Source organism: Euprymna scolopes, chromosome 35, assembly GCF_053919585.1.
Source record: "Euprymna scolopes isolate OS-2025 chromosome 35, ASM5391958v1, whole genome shotgun sequence".
Taxonomy (NCBI): Eukaryota; Metazoa; Mollusca; class Cephalopoda; order Sepiida; family Sepiolidae; genus Euprymna; species Euprymna scolopes.
Window position 1 is genome coordinate 27,888,457 of NC_136516.1, and position 11,389 is coordinate 27,899,845.

The 11,389-nt window shown below is 32.1% G+C and overlaps 1 protein-coding gene across 2 annotated transcripts in view; it reads left to right on the top strand.

Moving 5' to 3' along the window:
- Positions 1 to 10,093, top strand: part of LOC145259763 (xaa-Pro dipeptidase-like) — a 64,777-nt gene extending 54,684 nt beyond the window's left edge. For both annotated transcript variants that reach the window (XM_080117501.1, XM_080117500.1), the window contains 3 exons: positions 1,831 to 1,938; positions 4,697 to 4,780; positions 9,234 to 10,093. In XM_080117501.1, the coding sequence (XP_079973627.1) occupies positions 1,831 to 1,938; positions 4,697 to 4,780; positions 9,234 to 9,389 (348 nt within the window). In that variant the 3' untranslated portion in view covers positions 9,390 to 10,093. The remainder of the gene's footprint in view (positions 1 to 1,830; positions 1,939 to 4,696; positions 4,781 to 9,233) is intronic.
- The last annotated feature ends 1,296 nt before the right edge of the window (positions 10,094 to 11,389 follow it).

An 11,389-nucleotide genomic window follows, 5' to 3' on the forward strand; every position in this document is an offset into this window, starting at 1 on the left:
TAAAAAATAAATAAAAATACAAAAATATAAAAATTCAATGTGTTAAAATATTTTATTTTTGTATGGAAATTGCTCCGGACAAGGCATGAAACCACTTGATGTAAGGAGCTAAAGAATACCATTTCAAGGTCAATAACTAGTCAAACGACATTCACAAAACGTTTAACCCAAGAAGAACAATGGTCATCGTGAGTGAGAAATCAATGCTAAGCTGCTGTCGTGATAATGCAAAATCATTTACAATTGTTTTTGAAAGAAACAGAAAGTTCTGGAAATCTAGGGAGACTTGCTGTCACTCAGATTCCATTGGTTATTGTTATCGAACAATCACAGATAATTACTGGTGTGAGAAATTAAATGCCTTTTTTCTATAATATTTATAAACATAATTTATAAAATTCGAGGGAAGATCGACTTTTATAAAAAGAAAAAAATTAGGAAGACGTCCACAAATGTAATTATTGTGGGGACTCGCCCATGCACAAGAGACGAACTAAATAAACTTAGAGGTACAGATCTTAGAATAGTCCGTGTACTTTGTAGTACGCCATCTTGACGGTACGTGCTACGATTGTTGCTTTTTTATATATTCTGTTTCATTTCAATATAATTTAACTTTCTAACTCATATCCATATCCGTGCCACAACAGAAATCATGTTAGTATAAGCTAAAAACCTGTAAAAATTTTGCAATTATCAACTTTTTGACTTTTTGATGTTTACAAAATAAAAATTAAAAGATGCTTACAAAATGTAGAATTTAAAATTAATACAGTTAAAAGAAAAAATAATTCCCCATAATAATAATAATAATAATACTGATAATACTACTACTACTAATAATAATAATAAACTAATTCAAATATTTACATGAAAAATAAATATTTATTTATCTTATAAATATTTATTGTAAAATAATAAAAAGCACATGCCATAAATTTTGGTTTCTTAAATGTCAAATTTTAATAATAAATAGACTGTTAAAAAAATATAAGTATCTCTTACTTTACCATCAAAAAATTCTCTCTTTTAATTGTATGTGTTCAAATGGAAAATTATTCGCTGTCTTTAAGAAAAGAAAATAGTCACTTTAGGAAGACTTTTGTAATTTCCCTCTGCAATTCGAAACAATAAAAGGTGGTATCTTCAGACTTTATTATGTGACTTTAGTGCAAAGGCCATCTTTATATAGGTCATGGCCCAACCCTCTTAAAACATTAAATATGTTCCTAAATCTCTACATTATCCTCTGTGCCCAATATTTATGTGACCCTCACGTCTAAGTGATCTATAGTGACAGAAACCCTCCTCAAAACTTCAAATACATGTATTTCATTGTAATAAATTTCAAACCTTATCTATAAGACACTAATTCAAAAAGTTTTCCAACACTTCAACGTCTTCTGAATATGTTAGAGGGTGTGACAGGAGAACGGAGATAATAAAAACAAAGTGATATGGTGTTATGAGCATTGTTAAAAAATATGCAGTAAGGATCCTCATTCAATCTCGGGCAGCGTCGGGTAATCCTGATAGTAATATGTAAACAAATTTTGACCCAGCGTGGGTCACAGATGGTGTAGTAACCGAGTGTGTTTTTAGTAAGTCGACTAAACTAAACCGACTTTTATTGAAAATTCTTTCTCACATTGTCATTATTTTTTATATGCTAACTCGTGTCCATGGTGTTTCCCACAAACTGCATTGACATAGCCTTCAAACACAACTCTTTTTCATAATGATGCAAGCAAGCTACAATATTCTTCTCAGACTTGACTATTTAAAATATTTTGTACCTGTCACTGTTTATTAAAATATTTTGTCTTTCAGGGAGGTGTTCGATCAAGTGAAGCTGGTCTCCGTTCACTTCGTACAAATCGTACGCTAATGGCTGGAATGGTTCTCACCATTGAACCTGGAATCTATTTCAATGAAAAGGTAAAAACAAACATTTTTTAATTCTGTATGAACATTAATTGACGCTTTTGCATAATTCATCACTGGTCTGAGGGTGATAACTCCATTTTACTAAGAGATCATTTTTTTCATACGAGAATTTGGAATCCTAAAACCCAACACAAAAAAATTTAACATTACAAAAATATTAATAACAAAAAAGAAGCTGACATTTAGGCTTGATGAAAAATGTCATGGAAAAGTCATTTCTGATTAATTACGAAAATACCCTGGAAAAGTAAGTTCTTATTAATTAACTAATACAATTATTAATCAGAAGTAACTTTTCCAGGATATTTTTGTAACTAATCAAAAGTGACTTTTCCAGGAAATTTTTTAAATTAATCAGAAGTGAGTTTTTCTGGGGATTTTTGTAATTAATCAAAAGTGACTTTTTCAAAGCATTTATCGTCATACCCAAATATCAACTTCTTTTTTGTTATTAATGTTTTCGTAATGTTAAATGTTTTGTGTTGGTTTTAGCGCCGCAAATTCTTGTATGAGAAAAATGAATGGATCTCTTAGTAAAATGGAGTTTGAGGAATTATCCAAAAGCATCCATTTTTATTTCCTTCATGTGAAGAATCTCTTTTTTTTGTCAATTAATTTGCTGTTGTCTGAAGAATTTATTTTAGATTTTTCGGACGATTATTCTCAGATTGGTTTTGACCTTGGTACTTGTGCAGTTTAAGAGCTGCAATTTTTTATGAAGGATTTTAAAGTTCTATTTTTCATTGTATCTTTTGTTTATTAAACTGTAAGGTGAAAGTACAGAATAGTTAAAAAAAACAAAAAAACAGACCCTCCTCTTCGTGTTAAAAAGGGTTTCTAAATAATAACTTTACACAATCTATATTCTGCAGAAGTTCCAATGTTTCAGTCGGTGTAATCTCTGAGCTTGTTCAGGTGTATCTTCGCATGCCTCTTAGTTCACAATATATTGTAGTCTACATTGCACTGTAGAGAATCAACTGTTGATTTTATAAAATTATATTTTATATACAACTAGCGGGGGGGGGGGGGGTACCCAGCTTTGCCCGGGTGTTTGGCGGTGTGTGGTTTTGGGTAAATCAAAACACCCAGGTTTTTGTGTTGGAGTGTGGTGGGGGTTAAAATAAAAAAAAAAGTTTTGGTAGGTAAGTATGAGGATTGAACCCGAACCCTTGAGGCAAAGTTGGAAATTAAAGTGTGAAAAAAAAACGTGCGACATTAACCACTGGGCCATCATGAAATACTGACGGAAACATGTTTGAATTTATTTAATTATTTAGAATTGGCAGGTGCACATTTTAATGACTTAATGAGGTCAACTTTGACTGCGAGGTAGTATTTTATTTACTGCGGGAACGCTTTTTTATTTTTATTTTCCCAAGATGTTTGGGGGCGGGGACCAACTCTCCATAACGAGGGGATTGTCCAAATTGAATAGCAATTGTCTGGTATAAGGAAAATTTCCACATTGATCAAATCTGATTGCTTTCGGACATTTCCGTCGATCACGACTGGAAAAAAATACCACCAGAATTAGTGTCGCTTTTATTATACAAAAAAGCCTAATCCACATGCGGTAAGCGAAAAATATTGAATATTTATCTTTTCAAAGTCGAGCAAATTAAATAGACAGGCGACCTCCGTTAACTCGTAGATATTATGATTTATATGTGATATAAAAAGTTTTAAGTTGTGAGCCAACTAACCGCTTCTCGGAAAAAAGCCTTTCCTGGACATACACAAAAAGTGAACATACATACACACATTTTCGCTTTTATATATATAGATGGCTTGAATGACTTGAATAAAAGTTTAAAATGCAAAAGTCAAGTATCATGGTTCAATTGTGTTCTAAAACAAAAACATTCATTTCGAACGTGCCCCTGTCATATCAAAGAACCTACCATTGATTGTATATGTCGGGCCTTTTGGCTTGTGTGGTAATAAAACTTATGAAATGCACTTGTGAGGTTAGGCTGTGTAAGGTGTTAACTTTGGTCAAAATTGTCTGTCCCTTCTTTCATTATTTTGATTATCACTACAAAGACATTCTGATACAAAACCTATCTAAGAACACTGCCAGGAACATAAAATACGTTTGTATGAAACTTCATAAAAATCGACTCAGCTGTTTTCTAGTCCATAGGGAACGAACTCACGCTCACACACATAAAGTAGAGATAGAGGTTCTTAGTGCAATCGTTACTACAGGTGATAACAATTATCAACAATCAAAAGAATAACATAAACATTTATCTTTTCTTATAAAGAATATCTCTTGTTACGTACAGAAAACATTTTTTAATTAATTCACTCATTTAAAGAAAATATTTTGGTGCTTATTTATAATTGTGGTAATAATGGAACCGGGCATATGCTGGAATAAACAAGAATGAGAATTGAATAACAAAACTCTGGAATCACCAAAAAGAAAAAACGAAAAAGTGACCCAGATTCTGACCTCTGACGTAAACTCTAAATGTCAATGCTAGACAAAGGAACAATCGATTTGGAGTTATAGAATCCTTATAAAAACAAATGGTTTTAGCAAAAGGTCAGGCAGTCAGGAAGAGAAAGAGATGCAAGTAAGACGTACACTACAAATAAGTTTGTCGCCACCACTCCCCAATCTTTCCCTACTTTAGCCACACATCCAATTGTCAAATAATACTGTTTTATCAAATGTTATACTTTTTGTTTTTATATATATATATATATATATATATATATTTTTTTTTTTTTTTTCCAGCTCCTTGACGAAGCTCTAGCTGATCCAGAACGATCACACTTTTTCGTCCCTGAAGTTATCGACCAATATCGTGGTTCAGGCGGTGTAAGTAATTATTTCAGTACTTGTACAGTTTAATCAAGACATTAAAGAATGAAAATATCGAAAACACACGCAAAATGGCTGCGGATTCCCCTCTTGACGTGTTGAATTTTGGTTGGTTCAGCAGATCACCAGACCCCAACCCGTGACCTTAGTATAAGAGCACATACTCGGATCGGAAGAGACAGATTGAAGCTATATTAATTTATTTTTATTTCGGACTATTATTCTCATCTTTATTAGTTGTTGTTTTTCATCTTTTATTGGTATGTTTTCTTCACAACGTTTCGGCCAACTATTCCTCTGGCCTTCGTCAGGTGGTAACCGCGATGGATAGGAACTTCGAATCTCCTAACTGCATTCTCAGCCATCACTGCCATCTGTAGTTGTTGTCGTCTCACCACATTTTGGCCAACTATGGATGGCAGTGATGGCAGTTAGGAGATTCAAAGTTCCTATCCGCCGCGGTTACCACCTGACGAAGATGAGAATAATAGTCTGAAATAAAAATAAATTAATATATATAATGCTCATCTCAAAAATGAATTCCAATTAAGGAATAATATATATAGATTGAAGCCAATTCTCGAGAAAGACATCCGCTCACAGAACGCCCGAAACCCCCGTCCATTTATCCAGACCGCCATCCAGTGGACGAAGAATAAGATTTGTGAGACTTAAAATGTTTCACAAATCAAAAATAAGGCAGGCAAAGCCAGGGCTGTAGCCCTTGATACATTTTATTAATGAAGGCCTTTGACAAAATCTGGCACGAATGGCTGTTAAAGAAAATTAAATCATACGGTATAACTGGATGTATACTAAATATAATTAAATCCTTCTTAGACAATACATTTCACTTAGGTGTGTTCTTCTGTCCTATCCAAAAATGTTTGTCCTCAAATTTATTTTCTTTTTCAAAGCATTGGTAATATGAAGAGATGTCATAAAAAAACTACTTTTATTATTTTAAATAAAAGAAAACGTTTTAATTATTCATAAAAAATAAGACATGCACAAAGATACCTTTTTATTTTATTTTATTTTATTGAGCAATATTATGTCAAAGAAATTTCAAAGTTATTTCTAATATTTAAGAAAAATATTAATATTTCTGTACAATTTCTATTCCGTTATTAAACTGTTTGAGATTTAAATTTCAATATTTCGTGATGTTTCATAGATTTTATTGCATAACTGATTTTTTATTGGTAAATCTTTTACTTTATTCAAAAATCTTTTGTTTCAACCAATATAATTAAATAAATAATCAGCATGATTGCATGCAATATAGACAATGGTTTATCAGGACCAAAAGCTACTTAAGGATAGTTTGTCAGGTGGATGGTGAGACACCATCTTGAGGCTTAGTAATGATGAATTGAAGATTAGACTTGAAAATGACCATGTTGTAGTCAGCTATATTGCCAATCTGTCTGCTGTTAGCATAAGAAGCTTTACATTACTGCAGATATGATCAGCTCAGTGCTTTGGAGGCCTCCACAAGAAATATTTCTCTTCATTGAATTATCGTTCCAAAAATCTAAATATTTTCTGCCATGAGATTGATTAAAACAAAAAAATCAAGTACAAGTGGAGGGGTGAATGAAACAAAAATTAAGTGTGGTATTCTACGTGATTGGCACTGAATATAGTCCAAGTTCATAAGGATCATATGCATTCTTATTTGTTGCTCCGTTGATAATTCCACGTCCATGCTGTGTTTGAAGATCTGTGGGACTTTGGTGTGGATTTAGCTATATCAGGAATTTAGATAGGAGTTGAGTTCTGTTGGCAACCCAAAAACAAGAAAACCAACACTCTTCTTGATCTTCATCAATGACATTCTTAGAAAATCACATGACATCCTTAGAAAACTCACCGGTACGATAACAATTAAAAAAAGTAAAAGTTATTGTAGCATAACAGGGGATTCATAACGGAGATACACATAATGGAGAACGAGGCGTCATATATGGTACAATTACTTGAGGAATTCACATTTATAATAGGATGAAGTTATAATAGGAGGCTGAGAGAGATGTGAAGAGATGTGTAATGGGGGAGAGATACATTCAATCAATCACCTTCGTCCTAATGATAGAAACCATTAAGTCTTGTCCTTGAGTGACCTTTGAACCTTGATAAAGAGTGACCACTTAAAAAAAATTATATGTTGTGGTAATGTATTCTTTTTTCATTTAAGTTGATTTCAATTACGGTGATGCATATCTTGCTCCATATACTAATGTAATGTTTTTAGATGAGGAGAAAGCGTGACGTTATAGAATGACAGAAGGCACACATTACCTTGCGGTTGAAATGATGACGAATTCAAACGCTTACAAACAATATGATGACATTTATTTCCAGACTAGCCTGGGTGCCTGGCGTTGTCTGGATTTTTGGAGGTGTGTGTTGAAAAAAAAAAAAAAAGTGGTAGTAAGCAGGCAGGCTCAAACCCGTACCGCGAAGGAAGAAAATATCATGACGTCTTTGCTGTTGCGCCCATCGCCAAACCGGAAGTGACGTAGGTTTAAATTAAGCCTAGACAATTGAAAAGAAAGGATGACTTTCGAAAATATCGACCCCTCCCTCCCTGTAGAAAAGTGTCTAGTTGGGGGTGAAGTAATGAATTTTTTTAGCTAATTTTTCGATATTTGTCATCCAAAGGGTCGAGCTTTAAAAGGATACCAATCCTATGAAAATCCGTCGCCTCTGTTGAAAGTTTTTGCGAGACATACAAACATACATTTAAACAGACAGGTGAGATTTATATTATAGACTAGCAGGGGGTACCCAGCGATGCCCGGGTGTTTTTCGGGGGGGGGGGGGTAATGAAAACCTAAGAATAAGCGAAGTAAAAAAAAAACCAGAAAAACGAACGTTAAAAAACCCTGCTTATGTATTTTTTTAAACTTTTGATCACTAAGTTCGATTCCATCATTCTTCTTTAATAAATATTTTCGATCCTAATTACTTAATTTTTCTAAATACTGGGAGCTGTCCCCTTCAATATATAACATTTGTTTTTTTGTTTTTTTGTTGTTGTTGGGGAGAAAAGACACATTGAGGAATCTGATTGGTGGAAAGTTATGGTTTGAAACTTTTCTTGTCTCTGAGAAGAGGTTGAATTTGAAAAAAAATTCTTTAGTCTTTTTAACTTCTGTGTCTTTGATTTGTTGCTAACTCAGTCATTTTCTCAGTCTGTCCATCTGTTTAAGCCAATTAACAGTTCTCTGCCAAATTCTCCAAGTGTTAGCTCTTTTATTGGGAACTTTCACTTGTGTTAAGGTTTGTGATTCGCTTACGAATCACAATTTGCTTTGCATTTTTCTGCCTGTTTTTATTGGTCAGCCAATGAAAAACCTTGTTTTTACCAAAAGGGCGGGCCTTAAAGATAGGCCCCTAATATGGAGCTGGGTCTTAAGAGTTTGCATGCTTTAGCATCAGTTTACGGGTAATTACATTTATCAAATATTGAATGTATGTATATGTTTTTGCAATCGCCTGATAATGACCTTTCCAAATCTTCAACATAAAATTGTTGTCATAAAATTATTTTTTTGGAAAAAATCATCATGGAAATTTAATCGTTGACACTTGTCAAAATCAATTCTGATTTTCATCCATTTCTGATTTTCATCCAAGAAATACAAACAATTCAATTTTGAGTTCTTTATTTTCAGCTGTCATCGTTAACTCGAGAAGACATTTTAACGTGACCTTTTAATCAATCGAGTTGAAGCTGTAGCATTCACTGTCATCCCAGTGTAAAAGATGTTTTAAATTAAATTCATAATGAAAAGAATATTTTGAATGCCAATTTCTGAAATCATTTGAATTGGATTTATTTTCTAATCTAATTAAACTCAATCAATTAATTAGAAATCTTTAAATGTTCCAGACAATTCCTCATTGTGCCACATTAACCCTGATTAACTATTAAAAATGTTTCTTATTTAGAATTCAACCTAATTAAAAAAATATATAACTATGGAAAAATCTTTATGATGTAACAAAAATGTCATATTCCAAAAATCACGTAAATTGATCAGGTAGTTTATAGTTATAAAGAAAATCGTTTTTAAACAATTTATAATGAAAAGTATTACAAGGCTGATCTCGCAAGTTTGAATTATTGTGAACTTATCTGCCCTTGTTTTTTGTTTTTTTTAAGACAATGATGTGTGACAGTCCCTTTTTACTTACTGATAAAATATGATTTTCTTAGTTAAATATGAAAGTACATGATCAATTTACATGATTTTTAGAATATGACTCGTTCCTCGTTCTTTGATTGGTACATACATTAAAGATTTTTTTTAATTAGGTTGAATACTAAATAACAACCAAATATTTTTTTGTTGCATATTTAATGCAACATCAAAAAATAAAACTGCATTCAAAGAATTTAGGAACAAAAACATTTTCACTTTTTTTTTTTTTAATTCAGGTGAGAATAGAAGACGACATTATCGTAACTGCGACTGGAGCCGAACTGATGACAGACGTGCCTCGAACGGTGGAAGAAATTGAGTCTTTCTTCACACAACGACCGCAGCCACAAATGCCTCTCCCAGATAAAATCTCGGAGATGTTTGCAAAATAATTCAACTGAAAAATTTTTCTTTTTTTTTTTTTTCGTTGGAATAAATAATTTTGCTCAGTATCTATGTACTTATTTGCACACACGTTTTTTATCCAAAAAGAATGAATGTTATAAAAATATATATATATCCACATTCTGTCTGAAGCAATATCAGTTTTGCTGGATATCTCTTGTGTATTTCTAACTTTTAGCTGGACACACAGACAATTGCCCTTTATATAATAGATTAGATGTTACATTTGATGAAAAGAAAAAAATATATACCCCTAACTTTAACTGAATATGAATATAGAACGAAATTTCTCTATAAAATTATCAAATTCGATTTTCCAAGTCAGACCTAAACAGCATTTAAGTTGATTAATCAAACTTTGATTCTGATAAGCCAATTTTTATTGGTTATTGTTATACCATGTTATTGTCAATGTAATATTTTTGCGATTTATTTTTAGAATATTACTTTGTCTAGCCTAAACAATATATTAGAAAACATTTAAAGAGTTATCTCCCTTATAATTAAATTTTATTTCTTTGCCCAATTTTAAAATTTTTGCAGGGAAACAAAATTAAAAACTAAAATGATATCACTGCATCCCAGAGGCAAGGCTGGCTAGGTATAGCTGTGTAAGTTTTACATGTGAAAATAAAATACATAAAATATTAATTCGAAAAGAACAAATAAAGTTCATATTTTCTCAACTGTTTTTGTTTGTTTACCTTTTTATTTTAAAAACAATTTTTTAAATATTTTTTCTCCCTTTTATTCACCGGCAAACAAGACACAGGGATTATCGTTTTATACATTTTGACCCTTTATGACCTGAATTATGATGTAGACGATTAAAAGATATTTATTGTCAATTTTAGTTAGCCCTAATCATAATCCTTTAAACTATGACAACAGCATATTCTTTTCGTTGTCATGACTCTTAGAGTATATGTTAGACACAGTTAATCACCTGAGAACCACATCACTCTATATAAAAGCATATAAGATATCAACGGATACACACTCGAGAATCAAAACAATGAAAAAAATATGCTGTTGTCTTAGTCATAATTATGATTACTATGATTGTCCTTAAACTGGAAAAATTATGAAGTTCAATAGTTAAACTACCACTGAGAATTTTGGAATTTCATAAACTTACGTTGATTATAATCCATAGTGCTTGAAAAAAGTGTTTATGACAACAAACAAAATCCTCCACTCTCTGAGACAGATGGCAGCATACTGAATGTAAGCAACGGACAGTTGCAATCTGGAGGTATCTGGCATCTACCCAGATACTGAACTAATACGTACAAGGCGTGTTTGAATTAATTCTTACTTTACTTATGCCTTTATATTCATTTATTTATGATTGAACGAATAAGTTCAACCAAGTCATAAAGGGTTAAGGAGTATCCTAAGTACTCTATCTTGTTCAATGGTGTCGTTACATTTAAACACTCAGAACCAACACGTGTTTGAGACAGTCGCAAGGAAACAAATAAAAGGAAGAAATTCCTGTCGGCTTTTTTTTCAGTTGGTGAGAGTTTCTGCAGAGGTGTGTCTCTTGTCAACTAGATTATGGAGGTAGATAGATAATTTAAAACAATTTTTTAAAAATTATATTTATTCGCCATAAAAAAATAAATGAGATTATTAAAATTGTAAGTGGCCTTTGTTTTTTTATTTTGTTTTTTTTTTTTTTTGCCATTTACAATAAACAAGATGTTGCCAGGTTCATTTCCCCACAAGTTTAAAAAAAAAACAAAACAAAAAAACCCAACTTATCAACCAAAGTGAATTTCAAAAACTCCCAGACAAATACCATTATTGCCCTTCATACAGACGGTCCAACAGCCCTCAACATACAATAAAGATCATCATCATATTTGGTTTAATATCCATTTTACCTACTAGCATGTGTTGAACAACTTTTAAAATTGACTTCCAAACTTACCTATCTCTGGCCAGGTCTAATAAAGACCTTCTTTCTCTCAAATCCATTCTT